Here is a 22,980-nt window from a genome sequence, read left to right on the forward strand (position 1 = left end):
CAATGTTAAATGCAGCAGGTATGAAGAGCCTACAGCTTACCTTTTCACCAACTGTGGTGCTGTCAAAGCTTTCCTCAATTATCTTTAACAAGTACTCTCTACATTTTTTCAAACAGTTCTTGCACTCCTCTTGCTCTTCTGGGGAGAGAGCGTCATTTTCAATTTCTTCAGCTTTCCTCTGGAATATCTGCAAAGAAAGGAGCAATTTCAGCACCAAATAAAGTCCAGTTGGGGACCAGTCTAGTTCAGTTTCAGTTTACACTTCACTAATACCACCATGCATGATTAAAAGTTTGCGTTCATTAAGACATTGCAGATCCGATGGGTTATATGTAATACTAACGCTTTTAAAACATCGTGTTGTAGAAATGTGATTGGAAGGAGAACAAAATAAAAACAAAAGAGCACTTTAATATTGTGATCAGATAAAAATGATGCCACGTTTAAAAATATGGCTCCTAAAACATTGTTGCAATTCTCTATTCTAGAAATTGGGAAATTAAATATTGGTTATTTAAGGCCTTAACTGAAAAACGGAAAGGAACTGAGCAATGTCATACAGTGATTAACCAAGCAGTGAAAATGAAAACCTTGTGGAAACTGTCTGCTTACACAGGCGAGATACGAATCGCGCCACTTCAGACTAAGACAAGTCTGCGCTAGGAAGTGAGATTTATGATGGCTGAAGTCCGCCACGAGATAGCTTTACGGCCACATTTCCAAAGGTAACAAATGGGTAGCTTACATGAAATAATTCCTTTCAGGCCAGTTAAATAAAGTATGCAGCATCTCGCTTTAGAATGTGAAGTAATTCTTAGACATTCACAGAAGAAAATGGAATGGAATACTCACAGAAAGGAAGGAAGCAGTTGGCCTACAAACCCTTTCAGGGGAATAACCCTTGAACACTCCCCCTCACACTCCTTACCCCCTCCCCCGCCACCCTCCGCGAGTCCTCTCTGATATCCTTTATTAAACAATGTAGAACGACATTATGTGCCACCAATATTAAATACCTTCATTTCTTTGTCGGTTTCAGTGAACAACCTTGTGGGGAGCGATTATATCACTGCCTACAGATCCGATGCAATGCTGAATTTGCACTTCACCTCCTAAGCATCATATTTTACCCAACGAATATCAAACAAGTGGCTAACAAGTGCCACTGGTACAGCCAGTATAAAACAGAGGAAATAGTACATTTGGCCTCAGACGATGGAGGCAGTAAAAGCACATCCACAGAATGGAGGCCAGTAGTAAAAAAGGTAGGCGCCTCTGAAAATGCAGATTTTCCACAACTAAAGGGAAGATAATAATGATTGTATTAAAGACAAGGAAGCTAGCATTATATGTCATTTCTTCTCATATTTCCACCCACAGGAGGCTGAGCTTAGAGAGTAACGTAACACAAAATAATGCCCCTCCCCCACGAGCAATAAGGGGCTACAGCCAAGCACCTCAAAGCATACTCTGCACCAGAGACTCTCGGGCCAGCTGGAGTCTCCACTTATGACTAATGATGAAGATGATCATGCTGCTACAGCGGCGTAATGCAGACTATACTGGGTGAAAGATGTAACGTTTTGAATTACATTTTACATTGAACACCCAACATAGAAATAAGCAGTGTGGCTCCTAGCCCCTAAATGTTCCAGCTGCCACTGTGTAGCAGACGCAGCTTTTGGTGGCAGGTGGTTGGATGACTCCTGCTGGGGCACTGGCACTGTAAACGATTCAAGGTCAGGTGGCAGGTAAATGTCTTCAGTGCAGGTGCATTTAACATCTTCCACACATTAGTGCAAACATAGCAAGAGAGCCCCAAGTAATGTAGGGGAACATTTGGTGTTTTTCTCCCAAGATTTGTTTTTAAATAATCTGCCAAAATAGTGCATTTTACAATATTTGTTTTTAGAAAAAAAGGGTTAAAAAGCTTCACAATTTACAATTGGTTCTCTAGAGTAAAGCATGAACAAATTTTAGTAGATGTCATGTCACCAAAACGTACATAGGATCATTTGACAACGTTTACATGATGCTGGAGTCGACAACATATGCCAGCATTGCCATTTTAAGTCATTTGTATGCAGCTGCACCCATAATATATGCCAGAGTTGCCAGTGTAAATAATTTCATGAAGCGGAGTCTATAATAAATGCCAGCATTACTTAGTGTAAAGCACTTTGATTTTGTGGCCACAATATATGCCATTATGGTCACTGCAAATACCCTTTGAAGCTACAAACACAATTTAGGCTTGTATGGTCACTATAAATCACTATCGTAAAGGTGTGACCACAATATGTGCCAATATGGTTACTGTAAATCATGTTGATGAAGTTGCAGCCACAATCTATTACAACATTTTCAACATGGCAAACTGGAAAACTGGATGATATTACACAAACACTATAAAGCCAGAATTCTCACCATCAATAACTTCCTTTAAGCAGTCCTCTGCCAAAAAACACATGGACGCATTGCGTGCGTGCACACACACACACACAAAATCAGAAGCAACAACCTGCCCACATTGGATCTCCGCCGGTGAAGGAAGGAAAGAATACGTCTACAGCCTAGACTCGAACCTCCCAGATGCTTCCCCTCACTTTTACATTTCAGGACGGTGCCTAGGTCCACACACCCTCCACCCAACTCTAGACTGGGCAATCTGCTCCTTTCAGTTTCCTCCACTGGTTATTTGTATATCCCGCCCTCAACCCACACCCGTTAGCAGCCCACTTACTTGTATTGATTCATTGCTCTGCTTCCCTAAACCGTGTACTCCCCCATGACTTGTAAAGCGCTCCATTAATCCTCTTTGTTAGGTCCACGTTCAATAAATACTAAAAATCAGGAGACACTGCAAACATTTATTTTGGGTAACTGAGCATCATCTCGGATGGTCTTGTTTTCATCCAGTCTGCATATTGTAAATACATTTCTCTGGCTCACTTTGTAAATAAATGGCAGTTTATGAATAAAATATTCTATCACTCAGTACATAAACAATCCAATGTGTGAGTAAATCACCCTTAGTCTGCACAACAAATTCCTATGTAAAATGGTATGGGGATAAATGACGCAATAGTTACTGGCTGCTTTTCATAAAATCAAAGACCATTTTGGGAACATGTCTGATAATGATCTAAGCATGCAAATATATATTTGTTTTAACATCTTTATTTGTATTTTTCAATCAAGCATATGCAAAGATAGTATAGTACATATATAAATAGTACAAGTGAATTATTATCATTATTTATCCTAGTACATACAATATCTAAACATCAAACATGCCCAATAAAACTATTCACAAATGAATTGATTACATACTCATCAGGGCGATAATTACCATTCCTTAAAACATCAATTTAACTTTAAAATAGTATCTATTTCCCCCCCCACTTAGATAAAAAGCACAAGACAGACAATTACACACACACTAACAACAACAACAAAAACAATACCGTTCCATTTCGAATACCTGACCGCTTAGAGTAAGGAGTTACTAAATCTGACATTACTCTACCATATAAATCAAGAAAAGGCTTCCATACATTCCAGTAAGCTTTTGCCTTACCCTTTTGTTGAAACATAACCCTTTCAAAATCAGATAACATCAATGTATCATTAAATCCAACTCTCCACTTGCGGCTTCTTCCTGGTTTTCCAAACTGTCAAAATCTGCTTTGCCGCTATCAGAAGAATCTGATCAATCAAACTCCCATAAAATCGAGCCATTATACAGCGCCCACTATTTGCTAACATTAGCACCTGTAATGGCTTTCTCAGAAATTCGATAGATAATATCATATCTAGGCTATCTAACACCTCACACCAAAAGGTAAGAACTTGGGGACAATACCACAGCATATGAAGTAACGTCCCTTTCTCTTTCCCACATCCCCAACATATATCATCATCCACCAATCCTAAATTGCACATACACTCAGGTGTCCAATATAATCTTCCTAAAATCTTTTGATGAACAAGTCGTAGATTGAGGTCCAGTTTAATACTGTGTCCAACCTGCCACATGTTTCTCTAAACCCCATCAGTGATAGTACAACCCACGTTTTTTTCCCATTTACAATTCAAAGTCTTCCATGATTCAGTCACTGAATCATTCTCGGGCATAAGATTCAAATACGTAGAGACTGAACAAGGCAATAAGCAAAAGATAGTTCATCCCGCCTGCTCTTTCTCCATTGGTACAGATAAAATATCTAAAGTCCGAGTCAAGAGACACTCTAATCCCCTCAACCAATTCCTTTCTCTATTTTCAAATGAAACAACTCTTGAGGCTCTTCAAAAGACAACATATGCCGATCAGACATTACATCCCGTATTGTTAAGATCCCCTTTGAAATCTAGCTTCGCCAGTACAGGGTCTTGTTTGCAAGCTACAATGCAGGATTACACCAAATAGACTATTTGTAATTTCGAAACAAATTCCCATTGAAATTAATTAACCACCATTTCCTCAAGTCTTTAGTCACTTTAATAGAAGGAATCTTAACAGCTTCTTTAGGTAGCCTCTCCATATAAAAGATACTACTCAATTGAAAATGCGATAAAGCCACCCTCTCAGTTGTTAACCAAATTGGTTCCTGTTCTGACTCTACTGTCATATATAGGGCTGCTTTTTTTTAGGATAAATCCCCTATAATAATTCTGCAAATTTGGGTATCCAAAACCTCCATCTTTAGTACCTCGCAACAAGATACATTTTGGAATCTTTGGAACCTTCTTCTTACCCCAAAGAAAGTCTTGAAAAACCTGATCAATCCTTTTAATTAATTTCTTTGAGAAGCTAAGGGGTATTGATTGCATTAAGTATAAAACCTTTGGTAGAAGCGACATTTTAATCGTATGAATCTTTGCCCAGATCCCCAAATCCAATCTTGCCAATTTCCTAATATCTCTTCTAAGATTTTCCATTAATTTAGTTACATTAAATTCCACCAATTTTCTTATGTCCTTGATAAGAAAGATAGCCAAATATTTGACATGCATCTCACACCATCTACAGTTCCATTCTACAAAATCTCCCCTTCGGACGACCGTCAAAAGTGAAAACACCTCTGTCTTATCCCAGTTGATCTTATAACCTGAAAGCTTACCAACCTTTTCAAAGATTTCCTTCAGAACAGCACTACCCTTCTCAGGATATGAGAGTAGCACCACCATGTTGTCAGCGTATGAGAGCACTTTAACTTCCTTAAAACCAAACTTCAATCCACTTGTCCTCTGCTCATTGCGTATTAGAGTTACCAAGGCTCCAAGGCAATGTTGAACAAAAATGGTGACAAAGGACAACCTTGCCTCATTTCCCTAGCAAGATTAAATGCATCCGATATCACATTGTTAACCCAGACACGCACCCTAGCAGTGCTCTGTAAACAATTAATCATCCCCAGAAATCAACTTCCAAAACCCATTTTCTCCATTGTAAATTTCAAGAAAGCCTAGTTCACCCTGTCGAATGCTTTCTCAGCATCCATAAAAACAAGAGCAGCATTCACAGGTTCATTGCAGACTTATTATATCCACTAATATTCTCATGTTATCATACCCGAACCTATCCTTCATGAACCCCACCTGAGATTTATGAATTATTTTCCAAATACAGCTATTTAGCCTATTTGCCATTATTTTTGTAAACATTTAACAGGGATATCGGTCTATAATTTCCACACTTCTTATCATCTCTCCCTTCTTTTGGTACTAGTGTAATCATGGCCTCAGCCATTGATTGGCATAAATCCTCCCCTTGTATGAAGGAATTCAATAACTTACATAAAATCAGAGCTACAAAAATGATCAAATTTCCGATAGAACTCCACAGGAAACCCGTCTAAACCCAGAGATTTCCCCAACTGGAGCTCCTCAATCGCTATCAAAACCTCATCCACTTCAATATCCACTTCCAAACACCTATTGTCATCAGGTGACAACTTCTTCAAGTCAATAGGTCCAAATAGATTCTCTAGATCTTGTTGCGAAACTGATTCTTCCTGCGTATATAACTTCTCATAATAATTGCACAAACCTCAGTATTCCTCCATACCAATTGGTCATTTTCATTCTCAATTCCCTGAACAAAAGACCTCCCACTCATACCCATCAACCTACTCGGTAGCATAGGCCCACTCTTGTCTCCACCTTCCCAATACTTCTGCCTCGTGAAAAATAAACTCTGTTGTGCCATCAAATTAGTTGTACTTGCCAAAGTTTCCCGAACATGATTCATCTCAGACCTATCCTTAGCCCTTCCCGATCGAGCATATTTCTACTGTAAATTTGACAATTATTCTTCCATTATGTTCAGTTCACTCATGAATTTCTTACTAATATGAGAGGTCCAATTTATCAAATCACCTCTACTCGGTGCCTTAAAACTATCCTGTACGATCCCTTGATCAGCAGAGCCTTCATTTATCTCAAAGAATTGGGTCATGCTAGATAATATTCCATCTACTACATCCCTCTCTTCCAATATTGCTGTCTTCAATCTCCACTTCCAATAAGATCTAACCCCCACTTCCATCTGCAGACGAAGATCAACTAGTGCATGATCTGAAATTTCTCTCTCCCTAATATTAACATCAAGAGTCTTACCTAACAACGTCTTAGAGATCAATATATAGTCCAGTCTAGAAAAGGAATCGTGTACTGGAGAAAAGAACACATTCCTTTGCTGAAGGATGCAGTTCCCTCCATACATCAACCAGATCAAACTGTTGAAGAAAAGAGTCAAATTCTTCACATTAGCATACCTACATGAACTAACTATCCGATTTATGATCACAGATACAATTAAAATCACCCCCAAAACAATTGTATCTCCATACATCTCACATAAGAATTTTGAGACATCAAAAATACCTTTACCTGACGAGCATAGCCCATAAATGCATCCTAGAGTAATTAATCTCAGCTTATATTATACATATGCAAAAATCATTCGGCCTTCCCCATCCATCACCACTTTAGCAATCCTATATTGTAAACCTCCCCTAAATAAAATACTTACCCCTCTGAAATTAGACTAATAACAATTAGATAGATCCTTATTATATCTAAATTATTCAAGCCTTGCCTAGTCTCTTCGATCAAATGTGTGTCTTGAAAAAGGACTATAATCAGCTTTAGTCCTCCATAGTCTCGCCATCACTCTCCTCTTTTTAGAACAGTTCAAGACCTTCACATTCCACGTCACTATAGTCAAGTCATTAATTCCCTGCTCAATCTATCCTCAATCTTTCTGACCCATAAAACCACAAAAATGGTAGACAAAAATATTACCACAGCAATCATAATTCGATATTAAGACAATCATCCTGATCATATAGCGCACTACTTCAGGAATACCAGCATCGGAGTAACCAAACGATCACTGCACAAATCTGAGCTAGTCATCAATGCAAACACCTAAAATTGAAACAAACTTGGAACACAAACATCCACAAGACATAACAAAGAAACATAATGAGATTAAATCCTGGAGAAATCCACCAGGTAGCCACAGAATAGCAATCACCCCTGTACATCCCATATTCCAACCCAATCCCTCCAAGGTTGTGCCCGCCATAATTTCATCACAAATGCATCAGTTATCACTATCTCTCCAACCCAAAAACAAAGAAAAGACATACAAACAACTAATTATGAAAGAATTTATCATCATACAGAAATTAAAATGATTTTCAACTAAAACTTAGTCAAATTGACATGAATTTACCCCCATCTAAATCCAACATATTAGCCACATATGTTATAAATACTAACCACTACTCCTCGCCACCCCAAGTCCCCAATTATCTATGTAAATTCCACCAATATCAAATCCAAGTGTTTCTACTCTGAAATGTCTCAAGTATATACACACACATTCAACCCCTAGTACACACTTAGGTCACCTTACAACCCGGAATATTCCTCCTTAATCCAAAAAGATATCATACATCCAGACCATAACCATCAACCCTCTAAGCAACAACTAACCCACCTTCTAGTGTCTATCACTGAACATAACATCCTTGGCTTCCATAAATTAGGCAACCCTCCAATATATCTAATGGAAACAGCAAATGCGTACAACCAAAAATAACGTGATGCTAATCATAAAGTATATTAACAATAGGATCATGAGTCCACAGGGACAATAACCATAATGTAAACAGAAGATGTAAAATACATATCTATCCGTAATCCGCATTTCCCTTCTCATCCCTAAGATTTACCCTCTTCTTATCCCCTACCTGTTACGCTCACCTGGATTCCACAGGGGCGTCGAACTAAGCTGGACTGCTGCGGTCTCCACCAGTGTGACTCGTAGCAAAGTGATGATCGACTGCACTTGCCCACTCAATTTCGTCTGCCTGGCCCGCAAGAATATTTTCCTAAAAGCAGTAAAGGGGATTAGCCACCCGTGGTAGAGAGGTTACACTAACACCATTTTCCCTGAAAACTTCCAGTATTCCCCTTCATAAAGTCTCACCTTATTGTTTGGAAGGATGAACTCTCCATCCTGCGTGGAGTGCAGGGGCGCGTAGAAGTTCAGTTACTTCACTGATCCGAAGGTATTTGGCAGAGTTCTAGACAACATTCACTCCGAGGTAAGTAGTGTGTAAACCGAATGTATAGTTCTTTTAGAGTTCAAATGTCTGTTAATTCACTCTTGCTCCTTTCATACCTTTTCCCTTGCAGCGTGATCCAAGGAGTGAGTTTGCCTCGATGGATGAAGGTAGCGCTTAGGTAAGAGTCAGTTTGTACCAAGCACTGTCTAGCAAGTAATATTGTTCCAAATGTAATTAACCAATAGTTCTCTATCTTCTTTGCAGGTGCGGCGCCTTGGCGAAAATGTCTAACGTAGGATGGTGACCAGCGCTGCCTCGAGCGGTAAAATTCTGAGTAAGTATCTTGCGGTAAGTAAAAGAATGTCTTTGGCGGAACCCCGCTCACCTTTTGTTTGTTCTCGTCTTTTCAGATGCTGATGTTTCGGGCGGCGATTCAACGGGTGTTGCGCCGGGTCGTGGAGATGCTCCGAAGACAGGCATGTATGGCGCGGCGCTGCAGCTGGCAATGCGACGCGGTTTATTTTAAAGTCTTTTTCCTTTATCCACAGGTGCGGCTGCTCCAGGAAAAGATGATGACCAAATAGAAATCTCCTTGTTCTAACCTTCTCTTCTTCTTTCCTTTTCTCTAGGGTCGGCTCCGGACACAAGACGGGTGTGGCTGTAGACTGGATGCTGGACTGCAGACACGGTGAGCGTTACGCTGCTAAAATGCACAATAATGCGAAGCGTGTGCTGCTCTTCGGGTGTAGTTTAAATAGCATCAAAAAAGTAGTTCCCAGGTAAGAAGTTCCAGTACCACACCCAAGCAGCAAAATAGTCCTAAAGGAAAGTAGTCCCTTCATGGCCTCATGATGGCCTGTACATGAGTTCTTTGCAGGATGACATGCATAGTTTAAAGTTGGCAATATGAGCCTTGCGCCTACGGCGCCAGGACTGAACCCATATAGCCCCCTAGGCGGGGTTTTGGGGATTCCTGTATCCTCTTGGGTGCCTGTTTCCTGGACAGATGGACCTGTTCCGGATGTCTGGGGGCAGGCATAGTGACACTACCTCACCTCCTTCGTCAACATCCGTCTCTCTTCAGCAACCTTTCCCTCTGCTTTCAAGCATGCTACAATCATCCATATTTTGAAGAAACCTTCTGCTGATCCACTTCTCATCTCTAACTTCAGACCTATCTCTCTTCTCCCATTCCTCTCCAAGCTTCTCGAGCGCCTTGCCTACTCTCAGCTCTCATCCTTTGTCACTAATTTCTTTGTCCTACCACCCTACCAATCTGGCTTCCGTCCCAAACATTCCACTGAAACTGCTTTCACCTCTATCGTTAACTCCCTCCTCACTGCTCGCCATGCCAAGCAATCCTCTATCCTTATTCTCCTCGATCTCTTTGCAGCCTTTGACACTGTCGATCATCCCCTCCTCCTTCACACTCTTTCCTCCTTTGGCTTCAAAGGCTCTGTTCTCAACTGGTTATCCTCTTACCTCTGTTCCCGCTCCTTTACTGTCTCCTGGGGTGGCCGATCCTCTCCTACCTATCATCTTGAATACGGGGTACCCCAAGGTTCAGTACTTGGTCCTTTCCTCTTCTCTCTTTACACCTCCCTCATTGCCCCCGTTGTCTCCTCGTTTGGCATCTCCCACCATTTCTATGCCGACGACACTCAACTTTTTCTCTCTTTCTCCTCCTTCTCAACTGACCTTCACCAAAAACTCTCTTCCTGCCTTACTGCCATTAAGAACTGGATGTCTTCCCGCTTTTTCTCTCTTAACACTGACAAGACCAAAGTAGTATTCTTTCCCTCCAACTCTCTTCCCTCTCCCTCTCCTCTCCCATTCATTCACTTTCCTCCCTCTAATCTCCCTATCTCTATCCAAGCTCGTAATTTAGGCATTCTCTTTGACTCTTTGACTCCTCTCTCTCTTCTTCTCCCAACATATTTCCCTCACTTCTGGCACCTGTCGCTACCACCTCTTAATATTCGCAAAATCCATCCCTCTCTCACTTTCCACACTACCAAACTCTTAATCTCCTCCCTCATTTTCTCCCACCTCTTCTACTGCTCTTCCCTACTCTTTGGACTTCCTACTTGTCATCTTGCCCCTCTTAAATCCATCTACCACTCTGTTGTTCGTACCCTCTGTTTCCTTACCTTCCGTGACTCCATCTCTACTTCTCTCTCTTAACTTGGCTGGCTTCCATTCCACTCCCAACTTAAATTTAACTTTCTCTGCCTTGTCTTCAAATCTCTCCATGGTCTCGCTCCCCCTTATCTCTCCTCCTACTCCCCCTCCCATTCCCTTCGGTCCGCTGACCATTTCCTTCTCACTGTACCTCTGTCCCCCTGTGCCTCCTCCCGTTTCCGCTCCTTCCAACTCCTAGTACCTCTACACTGGAACTCACTTCCTCTTGCTATCCGTTCTACCCCCACCTTCACCTCATTTAGCACTTCCCTTAAATCTCTCCTCCTCCCTTCTCCTTGAAACCCCTTCCCCCTTCTGCTCCCCCCCTATTTATTCTTTCCCCTTGACTATCTTCTCCCTCTCCTGCCTCCCTGTCTCCCCTGTCTCACCCTTCTCCCTCCCTCCTCCTACTCATCTCCACCACCCCCCATCCAGTCCCACTCCCCTTTTCTCCCTATCCCCTTCAGTTAATTGCTCTTCTCACTGTTTTGTGATTGATTCATATTGTAATTGCTTCCACCGTTACATTCTTTATGTTTTATGTTCTTCCATTGTACAGCGCTTTGGTGTAAGGCGCTTTATAAATCAATAAATACAAATTGCCCACCCACTCCAAACAATAAGATCAAGGTCGGTATACCATTTTGAACAGTGCAGCAGGACATATAATTTGACATGAGCAACAGCATTCCACGCCTGCATGAAAAGGAGGGACTCCCGTGTACACAGCAGACTGGTTGGATAAGCTCAAACAAGAATCCGGCCCACCCACGAATAGCAGAGTATATAATCAGATTCCAACACGAACCATGGTGCCAAAAACATCACAGACTTGAGTGGTCTATCTAAGCAGGTGCCACTCCAACACAAACTTCATATCCATAGTCATTAGTAAGTGCTGGGCCAAATTCTAAAACACTAACCTATGGAAGCATTCAATTACAAAACCAATTCACCTCATTATCCAGCCCAGATCTGCCTGCATTGCCTCTGTAATTTCCACATACTCATTTGCACTACTCAGCTCATGTAAGCATTGAGCCCTGGACGGTGTGTTCCCAGTCATCAATTCCAAACAATGTATTACTGAGCCAAGGGCAGCGCTAGAACCAGACCTGCCAACAACGGTGGACATCTAGGAGGAAATCCCATAGACTTTGGTATCCGTGCCCATATTTTCGGCATGTCCAGATCTTATGAAAGAGTCAGCAGTTTACATATGGGCATGCTCTAGTCACAGTGGATCAAACTGCAGAGCTTTGAGTTCACCCGCTATTAACTAGAACTTCGAAGTTTGCAAGCCTGTATATTCCCACTAGATGCTGCTTTTGAAAATAAAATATATATATCATTCCGCTTTCATGCCAGTTGTCTGTCAGTATAAGACTGTATATGTGCACAAGTTTCCAGCAACACATTACCGACATTGAATCAACCCGTGCATTTTAACAGCTGCTATTTATAATGATAATGATGTGTTATTTATATAGCGCCTTAATCCAAAGCGCTTTACAGAGCACATATTTTACATACAATATCACCCAATCGAAATTAGAAATCATTTGAATACATGCCTGATAACAGCCATGTGTCATTTGCCAACGTTGTGATAAACTAGAGGCGATTACTACCACATAACAAATGTCAGCTGTCTCTCAGCTCATAGTTATTCAATTTCTCCAAATGAAAGCAATGCTGCAAGCAAACAATCATGACGAAAGGAAGGAAGCTGGAAGGAAGCTTACCGTTTGACTAAAGAAATATCGATATCCCGTTTTCATATCAATGTAGGTTAGTCTAGCGCAAGCAAAAGCATGCAAAAAGAAAATAGGACAGCACTCAATTAACAAGTACATATGTGCAAATGTTTTTCATGAAAAAGGGCTAATGAACGTTAGCCACGCTAGACAGTGCGGTGGATTATACATTTTAAAAGTGGTTACAAGTGCTGCTGCGGGTTCACCTGTTTTTTGATGGAATTACTTCAATTGAGAATTGTCTGTTTCATGAAAGCAAAGTACACACTTATTGGGCTTTTAATGCAATCCTGCATATGAACTACAGCTAGACATGCAAGGCAAGGGTAGCCATTCACCTTAACGTGGCTTATTTGCCATAATCAGACAAGGTGAGAAGTCAGCATCAACAATCGGTCCCTCCACGTAATAAAGAAGAACACGAACGTCCTGGATCTCACTTTATTCACTTTGACTCAAAATGTAGTGGGACCTTTCCTCTAACCAAGCTATCCACGTCGATCGCGTGCATGTTTTAAATAAACACAGAACAGAAACGAATCTAAAAAACAACAAAACAAGCATTAAATGAGTAAAAAAGTAAATAAAGTAAATCGAAATTTGAATGGCATAATTCAAATCCCATCATCTCTTCTGCCTTAACACAGAAACAGCTCTCTGTATGGGTGCATCCTCCATAGGTTGTTGATCCAAATCTGTAAGGAACGCTTCAGCCCCCTGATGATCCATAAAGGAGTATACTTTACCATACTTTGCCACACTTAGATGGAATTTCAGAAATGTGACTGTTAGCATGTGCCACACTTAGATGGAATTTCAGAAATGTGACTGTTAGCATGTGCCACACTTAGATGGAATTTCAGAAATGTGACTGTTAGCATTTGCCACACCTAGATGGAATTCTCAAGCTAGGTTTGCGCAAAATCTAGGCAGTAATATGATTGTTGGCATGTGCCACACTTAGACGGAATTCTCAAACTTAGCCCGCGTTGCATCTAGATAGAAAATATGATTGCTAGCAAATACCACACCTAGATGGAATTTCAGAAATGTGATTGTTAGCATATGTGACTCTTAGCATGCACCTCACTTAGAATTATAAACCTGGCTTGCGCGGCATCTAGATAGAAATGTGACTGTTTAGCATGTGCCACACCTAGATGGAATTTTCAGAAATGTGACTGTTAGCATTTGCCACACCTAGATGGAATTCTCAAGCTAGGTTTGCGCAAAATCTAGGCAGTAATATGATTGTTGGCATGTGCCACACTTAGACGGAATTCTCAAACTTAGCCCGCGTTGCATCTAGATAGAAATATGATTGTTAGCAAATACCACACCTAGATGGAATTTCAGAAATGTGATTGTTAGCATGTGTGACTCTTAGCATGCACCTCACTTAGAATTATAAACCTGGCCTGCGCGACATCTAGATAGAAATGTGACTGTTAGCATGTACCGGACCTAGATGGAATCCCACAATTGCAAGGACAGCAATGCCAACTAACCAACCAGCTAACAATTCCATCCATCTGCATACACCTCTCAAACTATAACCAAACACAACCACAAGCCTTAAACGCAGCAATCCGCACAAACTTCACAACAATGCAACAACAAAACAAACCACACATAGACTTGCACAACAGCACACGACGACTAAGGACCATAAAACACCCCAAGCCCAGCCGATGGAACCACCGGGCTGAGGCTGCCAACAGCACATCACTGCTCTCTTGCACTTTTCCAGCTTATTACTACTAACCCACCCCCTCTCCTCCCCTTTTCAGAGCCGCCAGAGCGCCAGGGGACCACTTCGGTGGTGATAGTGCGCGGTACAAATGACCTTTAACATTAACATTAACATTTAGCACTACTCTCAATATTGCCGGATAAATCATATAGTATTTTAAGTGCTTGCTCCTCGCTTTCTCTTTGGCAACATTAAAGGCTTTTCTTTTCTCCAGCACATCACGACTTAAGTCCCCAAAAATCTTTATTTTATGGCCTCCCCATGTCAGATCACCTTTCTCTCTTGCCTTCCTCAACACCAACTCTTGCACCGGGAACCTCAGAAATGTTATGATGACTGTTTAGGACCCAAAGATCTGTGTGCCCTTTCAATCTCCAGGAGGGTTTTAGGGTCAAGGTTGAGCAATTTAATCAAAGCTCTTTCCAGAAATTCTGCAGGGCAACACTGCTCAATATTCTCTGGAAATACTGTCACACGGAAATTGTTCCTTCTAGAGATGTTTTCCTGTTCAGAGCGTTTGAGAGTCCGTTTTTCAATTTGAGCATGTAAATCCTTAATCTGGTGAGCGTTTACTTTCAAGGAAATACTTTTGTTCGTGTGCTTGTGTGCTGTGCAGCTGCAGATTTCAGCCCTTATTTGAACTCGCAATAAGAGCCGGCTGAGGCAGCTGCTTATACGTGCAGTCTACACGCTTCCTGGAGGAGGCGTGTCACACAGCACGTGACTGCATCACGTGACCCGGCGCCACTTTAAAACCCGGAGGCTGCCGCCCGCTCAGTGTGAGCGTTTACTTTCAAGGAAATACTTTTGTTCGTGTGCTCGTGTGCTGTGCAGCTGCAGATTTCAGCCCTTATTTGAACTCGCAATAAGAGCCGGCTGAGGCAGCTGCTTATACGTGCAGTCTACACGCTTCCTGGAGGAGGCGTGTCACACAGCACGTCACTGCATCACGTGACCCGGCGCCACTTTAAAACCCGGAGGCTCCCACCCTTGTGGCTGCAAGCCCGGTGGAAAGAAGCCCACCGGCTGTTATACGGCTGTTGTACGCAGTGGACGCTATAAAATGAGCCCCCAAACACGTCAAAAGCAGAAAATCCGAATTCAGCGACCGAACCATCTCTCACAGGCACCGTCAAGTACCGTTGAGGAAAATACCTCGATGGTAAATGAAGCAAATGAGGTAAGAACTATCACACTAAATATGTCTACGTTGCCTCAAATGACACAACCTGAAAGTGTATGTTCTACATCGCCATTATATACTGTAAGCTCATTGCTTACTTTGACAGAAAACTTTATCATCAATGTCAATCTACTGACTCATTGTCGATTGAAACTGAATCCGAATGCAGCACGTCAACAAATACTCTTACTGCCTTGTGCACCATGTATAATGATGCAAGCACGAAAGAGCTCTCTTAGTGCTGCATACACTAAATATGCTCAAGTACATGAAAGATCAGATGTTCTGGATAAAATATTACTAACGGCAAAATGCAACAAATGCGAAATCTCTATAATCCGGTCTTTAGCCCTCTCCACTGGTTTTATGGCCCGATTTGCAGATCCGAGAACGCAGGACAATGCGATCGAGGTAAATACCTCCTCGTTTCAGTCTCCTTTTGATGTAACGGATTCAGAGTTACTGTCAATCCAAGTGCCTGCAAATACCTTACATGAGACAAATCTCATATTTATGCCTCCTTTAAATCAACTGATTGGCCAGGCAGACAAAAATGCCTTACAAAGTACATCTCAAACAAATGAAGGAGCAATGACGTCTGTGATGTGGGCAACACCAAAATTTCATGGTACAGAATCTAATGTGTTAATGTCACCACAAGCCTCTCGAGGTTCCGAAAAAATTGGAGTCGTAAGTCGCAAAGAGAGCTTAACAAAGTCTAATCCGTCACACTCTCTTCTACTTACAATTGCAAATAGTGGCAGAACAGTACATGAAGTGGAAACTTGGAGTTCACATGCAATCTCTACAGCACCTTAATTAAATTCGATCAATACAGGAACAAACCCAATAACAACACTGGAGACCTCAATAAAAACCCTTGATCCGGTAGGACGAGAGGCACGTCTAACAGAGAGGCTAACTGCTGATTACAATGCCATCAAAGAAAAGCTGATACAGAGTTTTGGAGAAAAATCCAACTCTAAACATGCAAATTCTGCACCAAGCAGACGTAGCTCTAATAACTTCTGTCATCACTCCAGATTTGGATTTCCTGACCAGAACTTTTCCAACCACAGCTCAGTTATTGATAACACAACCTCTGATGACAATAATGTTGTAACTACTGTTGAGATGGAGAGTTCAAACCAAATGAATTAAGACAAGGTAGAAAACGAGTCTCTACAGCAACGAAGGAGGAGACGAGAGTCTATAGTCAAACAAACACATGAAACTGCGCCAAAATTGTCATCTGCAACTTCTGCACAGGATCAAATGAATAAATCTAACCTGTCAGTTGCAGCTGGCATTCAAATTCATAATAACGTATTGGCCGCCACTTCTCTGGCGCTCATTCCTTTCGTAAAACTGTATGAGAGTCTAAATGAGGCTATAAAAGATCAGAATCTGCAAATTAATCAGCTTATCTCAAAAGTAGACACGATGGAACATATGAACAATGCCTTGCTGCAAAGAATGGACAGAGAGGCGGAGACGTCCTCACAATGGCAATATCGCCTTGGCGATCTTCTAGCAAGCACCCATGTGGATAACTCCACTTTAATGGCTGCAACGCTTGAATGTATGAAATGGGTAAGGCATAATATCCCAATAAATACAGAACAAATTCCAGAACACTTAAGTGGATCTGTTACTCTAAATGGAACTACTCTTGCTCCCAAAAATACAAACTCCGTACCGGTGTTGGTCCATCTCTCAAAGAACACTCTACAAGCGGGGTCCCCCTGTCTTAACGGGAATAATACACGACTCCAGGAAACTCCTGTTCAATTAGACAAAATTAAACCAAATTCTGTAGCCCTGCTGTCTTGCCCTATTATAAACATTAGTGGGGCGCTTGCTGATAGAGGAACAACCTCAACAGCACAAACACAAGACACTCAGGCTTCCTCCGGTGCTGCAGAAATAACAGATCTGACCCATTTGGCTACAGAGATCGTAGGACCATTACAATCACTGGAAGATTATAGTGTAACTGAAAATCAAATTTTACCATCTACATCGAGGCCCATAAATTCGTTTGACATCTTCAAGGGTGGAGCTAAGAACTTTCGAGTTGATAGCTTAAAGGTTCCAATACTGTCCCAAAAAAAGGCACGATTGGCTCCAAAAAATCAAGCAATCAATCCGGAAAAAAAACGTAACTCCAATGTAAAACAGTTTGTAAGAAACATAGCCATTCTACAAAAGCCGGCGCTTTTTGAACGCTCTACAAAAGAGGTGTCTGCAGCTAACGTCATCACTGTGCAATCAAAAGGATTACGGAGTAAGCTGAATGATGTAAAACTTTCCTCAATGCAGAAACAAAATCCAAATAAACGTGCTCGTCTAGACTCGAACTCTGAACAAACAGCACAAGACGAGGAATCAGTGGACTTATGTGACCTCTCAACCTACTCCCTTGACTCTGCCAGTTCCTCCTCAACCTTGTCTGTAGAAGCATTGAGTAAAAGACGGTCAATCAGACCAAGTGAGGTACCCTCTAGGGAACAAATACGTGATGAGGTCAAAGGGCTTAGAAAGATCACTATGTTTCCCTCAACTTCTGATACGAACTCCTTGGAACTCAATCAATCTAGAATACAGCAGATTCCAATCAGAAAAATAGTATCTGAATCACCTCAAAACTTCAATCCTAAAATGACTGTTGTGCAGCGAAACAAACAAACCTCATTAAGAATGAATGAAAGTGATGGACGTCAATTCAGTTCCAAATACCAAACTTGGAGAATTAGAGTGGAAAACGTGCTGTCTGATGATAAAGATGTTAACTTAAACAGAAGAAATGTCATGAAACTATTGCATATCATCCCTTGTTGAATATATTTCAGAGAAATCCACTGACAAAGTCTTTTTACATATTAATTCATCAGCAGTAGAAAAAACCTTTTTAACTGCACGAGATGAATTACTATCCTATGGATTTGAAATACACTCAGAAAGAAATATATCAAATTATGTGAAAAGTGATGAAATAAAATCAAGAAATGACCATCGTTGCGAAAAATTAAGGAATCAATTTTCTCTGCGGGAACGTGAAGCAGGAACTAAACTCACCTGGAAAAACTATGATGAAACCATAAAACGAGCTGCATCACAGAAAAATCAACCAACATAACCATTAGTAAAAATGGGCACAGAAAATTGTGGGATCCTCTCTTGGAACACCAGAGGATTCCTTCATTTATTTAATGATTTCCCCAAGGCCTTAGCAAATAACTTTATCATCTGTCTCCAAGAAACATGGCTCCGAGAAGTTCCATCTAAAGATGGTTATACCATTATTATAAACAAAGCAGGAAAAGATCAGCGTGGGAGACCTTTCTCTGGTTTAATCACAATGGTTAATAATGCGTATGGATGGGAGATCACTCAAACATTTATGCCAAACCTTTTTGTACTTGGATCCTTATTACAACTGAGTCTGGGGGAAAATAAACTCTCCCCACAACTACTGATTATTAATCTATATTGGAACCCGGCTATGATCTCCACTGCAAGCTTTATCAAATCAGTAACGGCAATTATCGATCCTTGCTTAACATCAGATTTGGAGACCATCATAATAATATGTGGAGACTTTAACTTCTCATGGCTTGAAAAATCCTCCAAAAATAAGGCTGCATTAACTGTAGTACCAACTAGAGGAGATAAATGGTTGGAAGCGATGCAATCCAGAAACTGCGAGAAGGTCAATGGTTGTATTCAAGGCGACATTCCCCCAAACTTTACCTGGAATAGAGATAAAAGTCGAAAAATATTAGACTACTTTTGGATCTCTGCTTCTTTTTGGTCGAAAGTTACAAGAATGTCCATAAGTAAAACAGTAGTAAGTGATCACAGCATATTGGAGTTATTCTGTATCCTAGAACGGCGCGCAACATCAGCGCAGTATGGTTTACCACTGGAAGTAAATGAGGGTCTGAGCAGGCTGCGAATTAAAAACCATCATATTTGTCAGCTGAGAGATGGCCTTAAGGATGACATAACTACTCTTGAAAAAATAAACTATGCACCTCTGTTAATCCAACTTGGCACTGCAACAAAACAAACTCATAAATCCTTTCAAACTCAGAAAAAATATACATATAGTGCACAGGTAAATTTGCAAAAGAAACAAATGATCAAAAACATCAGACAAATTAACAAGAAAGATAATAATTCTTTTGAGAAAAAAAGAGAAATTCAAAACTGTAAAACGAAATATCGAAATTGGTTAAAATCTTTCAAGATAATCAGAGACCAAGAACGGGCTGAAACAATGTTAGGCCTAATTATTCAGCGAAACTCACGAGATATCTGGAAAATTTTAAATAACAATTACACTAAGAATCTGGTTTAACCAATGGAATATCAAAGCTAACCTGGGAACAACATTTTAGGAAAGTTTTTGAAAATACCACAGCTCTGAGCATCCCAGCACACCTGACTATACCGGTCACATGGGATGTATGTGAATCTAGAGCAAAAATCATTACTCAAATAACACAATTGAAGAATTCCCGTGCAGCAGGGCCTGATGGGTTAACAAATGTTCTCTTAAAAGAGAAAAAGGAACTTTGGGCCGACTTTATCGTAGACCTGTTTGAAGTAATTTCAGAAGCAAAGATGATACAGAGCTCATGGAGGACTGCAATTATTGTGCCAATATTCAAGAAGGGAAATAGGGAGAACCCGGCCAACTACCGCCCAATTGCCCTCTTGGATATAATAGGGAAAATCTTTGCTACATGTTTACAACAAAAACTCTCCAAATGGGCTTCTCTTAACAATCTATTGGATAAACGACAAACAGGCTTCACAAAAGATGTTGGAACTGAAATTAATCTCTTCATAGTAAACATACTTAAACTCGAATCAATGAAAAATAAGGGGAACATTTTTGTAGCTTTCATAGATATGCGGCAGGCCTTTGACCAAATCAATCGCTCAAATCTATGGAAAAAATTAACATCATGGGCATGTCCTCCAAATATTCTTCATTCACTTATGGCCCTACATACAGGAACCTCAATAAAAGTCCGCATTGACAACAAAGGTACCGTGACTAAAGAAATTCCGACCACCAAAGGAGTGAAACAGGGCTGCCCTTTGGCAGCCCTATTGTTTAAGTTATATATTGCTGACTTACCAGAGGCATTTGTGAACATGCGCTGTTTTCCTCCTAAAGTAAATAACCAACCTATTAGTTATGCGACATATGCCGATGACATTGTATTACTTGATCAAACTAAAATCGGACTACAACGTCTAATACAAGCATTGGTTTTGTATTTGCAAACGAATGGTTTGGAAATAAATGCTGGGAAATCAAAGATCATGTCCTTCGGATCATCAGAGAAAAGATTGGCTGAGAATTTCAGTTGGTACGCACCTGGAGAAAAGATTGAGGCTGTACAAACTATACGATATCTAGGGATACAAATAAACAAATCAATCAGAGAACAAGAGTGGATTTTAGAGCTGAAACATTGTATGACTGCTTTCACCCTTCAAGGAAAACGCCTGCACAATGAATTTGGCAAATTTACCTTGATTCCGGTCTTGACCTTCTATCGACAAAAAGTCATCCCTGCCTTGACATATGGGGCGGAGGCAGGATTAAATATCGATAATCGTATTTGGGCAGTTTTGGAAGGCCAATTTTGGAGAGGAGTTTTAGCCCTGCCAAGTTTTGTGTCCATTATCGCAATAAGATATGAATTAGGCCTTGATCCACTAGATGGCCTGATTCTATGGAAATCCATTGTCTTGTTACGAAAAATGAACCTAAATATAGTCGCTCCAGCCTATGAGATCTTAAAACAAATAGAAGACACACAATATTCAGGAATGATACATATTTGGGCTACGAAAATCAGAAAATCACTAGCGACTATGGACATCGCTTGGGAGACTGTATGTAACACACCACAGATTGCCAAAAGAAAACTGAGATCTTGGTATTGGATAAAAAATGAAGAACTTCGTGAAGCAATGCCATCTTCACTTAATTTAGGCCTGACCTGTAATACTCTAGACAAGTTACCCAAATACTTAACAAGATTTCCATCAAGATACCATTGTAACAAATTCTTAAGATTTCGGCTAAATCTATATAAAACCAAAGAGATGATGTACCTGAGACACTACAAAGAGATAGATGATAATAAATGTAGGCTCTGTAAAAAGGAAACAGAATCACTTAAACATCTAGTATCTGAATGTGATCATGTGGTGACCCAGCGTGCATTTTTCTTTACACATTTAACATCAACTTTCCAACAAACTGACCATCTATGGTGTATGCTGGTAGCCGGAAATAATGTTAAATCAATCTGTGCCTTGGTAGACTTTCTTGATAATATCTTGGAGAAAGCCCTATGTTAAAAACAAACCTCTCATCTGAAAGAGCAGTAGGAGAATGATGAACCTACACGATAGCTGACTGATGATAAGGAAAGACGATGAAGTTATTGTCTTAATTTTTGTAATTAAAGTTGTGTAAATAACTAATTGTTACAAGTAAAATAAAAAAAATAAATAATCTGGACAACTATTTTCTGTGAATAATCATCCATCATGGTTAAGTGATTTTCCAAAGTGGTACATTTTCCTGATATTCATTGTATCTATCTTCAGAAGCCAAAAGGGAGGACTTGATGTCAGCAATGTCTGTGGTTACTTTCACCAGCAGTTCCATCAATTTATCTTCCTCTCCTTTCTGTCTTTTAGATGGTTATGAATTTCCAGAATTTTCTTCAGCCATTTTAATGAATTCTAGGAGAGACGAAGGCAGGCATCCCTGGAACTGCAGGTTCTAGAAAAGCAATATTTTGAGCACACAATGCACAGTGATTTTGATTTTCATTTTTCAGACTGCTCACCTTAACTGCAAAAGGTCTACAAAATATGAGTCATATATGCCAATTTGGCAACGATTACTCTTAGTTTAGTTTAGTTTATTATTTGATAATGTGCTCCAAAACGCAGAGGTAGCCGGGCTAAGCAGTAACAAGAATACTTAGGCTTAGGTTACATACATGTCGAGGATACATACAAAGAATGCATTAATTGTGTTATTAGCATATATACAATACAAATATACAAATATACAATAGAGACAGGATGTGTGTCCCTCACATCTAGTGGGCAATGAGGTAGTTTGTAGCCCGATGTTGGGCAGGTCAGGGTGGTTAGTTGTCATTGGTCCAAAGCCAGCTTTTCACATTCCGTCTGAATCTAGAGTAGGGTAGAGTAGCTCTCAGTGCAGTAGGGAGATCATTCCAGGCACGGGCAGCTCTAACAGGGAAGCTTGCTCCACCCGCTTTAGTTAGTCTGAATGTGGGAAATTCAAATAAGGAGTGGTTAGAGGCTCCAGTGTAGTCAGTAAAGGATTTTTTGGTTAATCTAGCCGAGATGTAAGGGGGCGCAGTGTTGTTCAGTCCTTTGTGTGTGAGCGATAGTGTTTTAAGGAGAACTCTGTCACTGATTTTAAGCCAGTGATGGTCTTTCCTAATGTTG

At 40.6% G+C, this 22,980-nt stretch overlaps 1 protein-coding gene across 2 annotated transcripts in view; it reads right to left on the minus strand.

The window, feature by feature from the left end:
* Positions 1-22,980, minus strand: part of LOC138526301 (E3 SUMO-protein ligase RanBP2-like) — a 1,824,256-nt gene that overhangs the window by 996,545 nt on the left and 804,731 nt on the right. For both annotated transcript variants that reach the window (XM_069636876.1, XM_069636877.1), the window contains exon 15: positions 41-187. In XM_069636876.1, coding sequence (XP_069492977.1) covers positions 41-187 — 147 coding nt within the window. The remainder of the gene's footprint in view (positions 1-40; positions 188-22,980) is intronic.

This window comes from Ambystoma mexicanum, chromosome 7p, assembly GCF_040938575.1.
Source record: "Ambystoma mexicanum isolate Mex_15411 chromosome 7p, UKY_AmexF1_1, whole genome shotgun sequence".
Lineage (NCBI taxonomy): Eukaryota > Metazoa > Chordata > Amphibia > Caudata > Ambystomatidae > Ambystoma > Ambystoma mexicanum.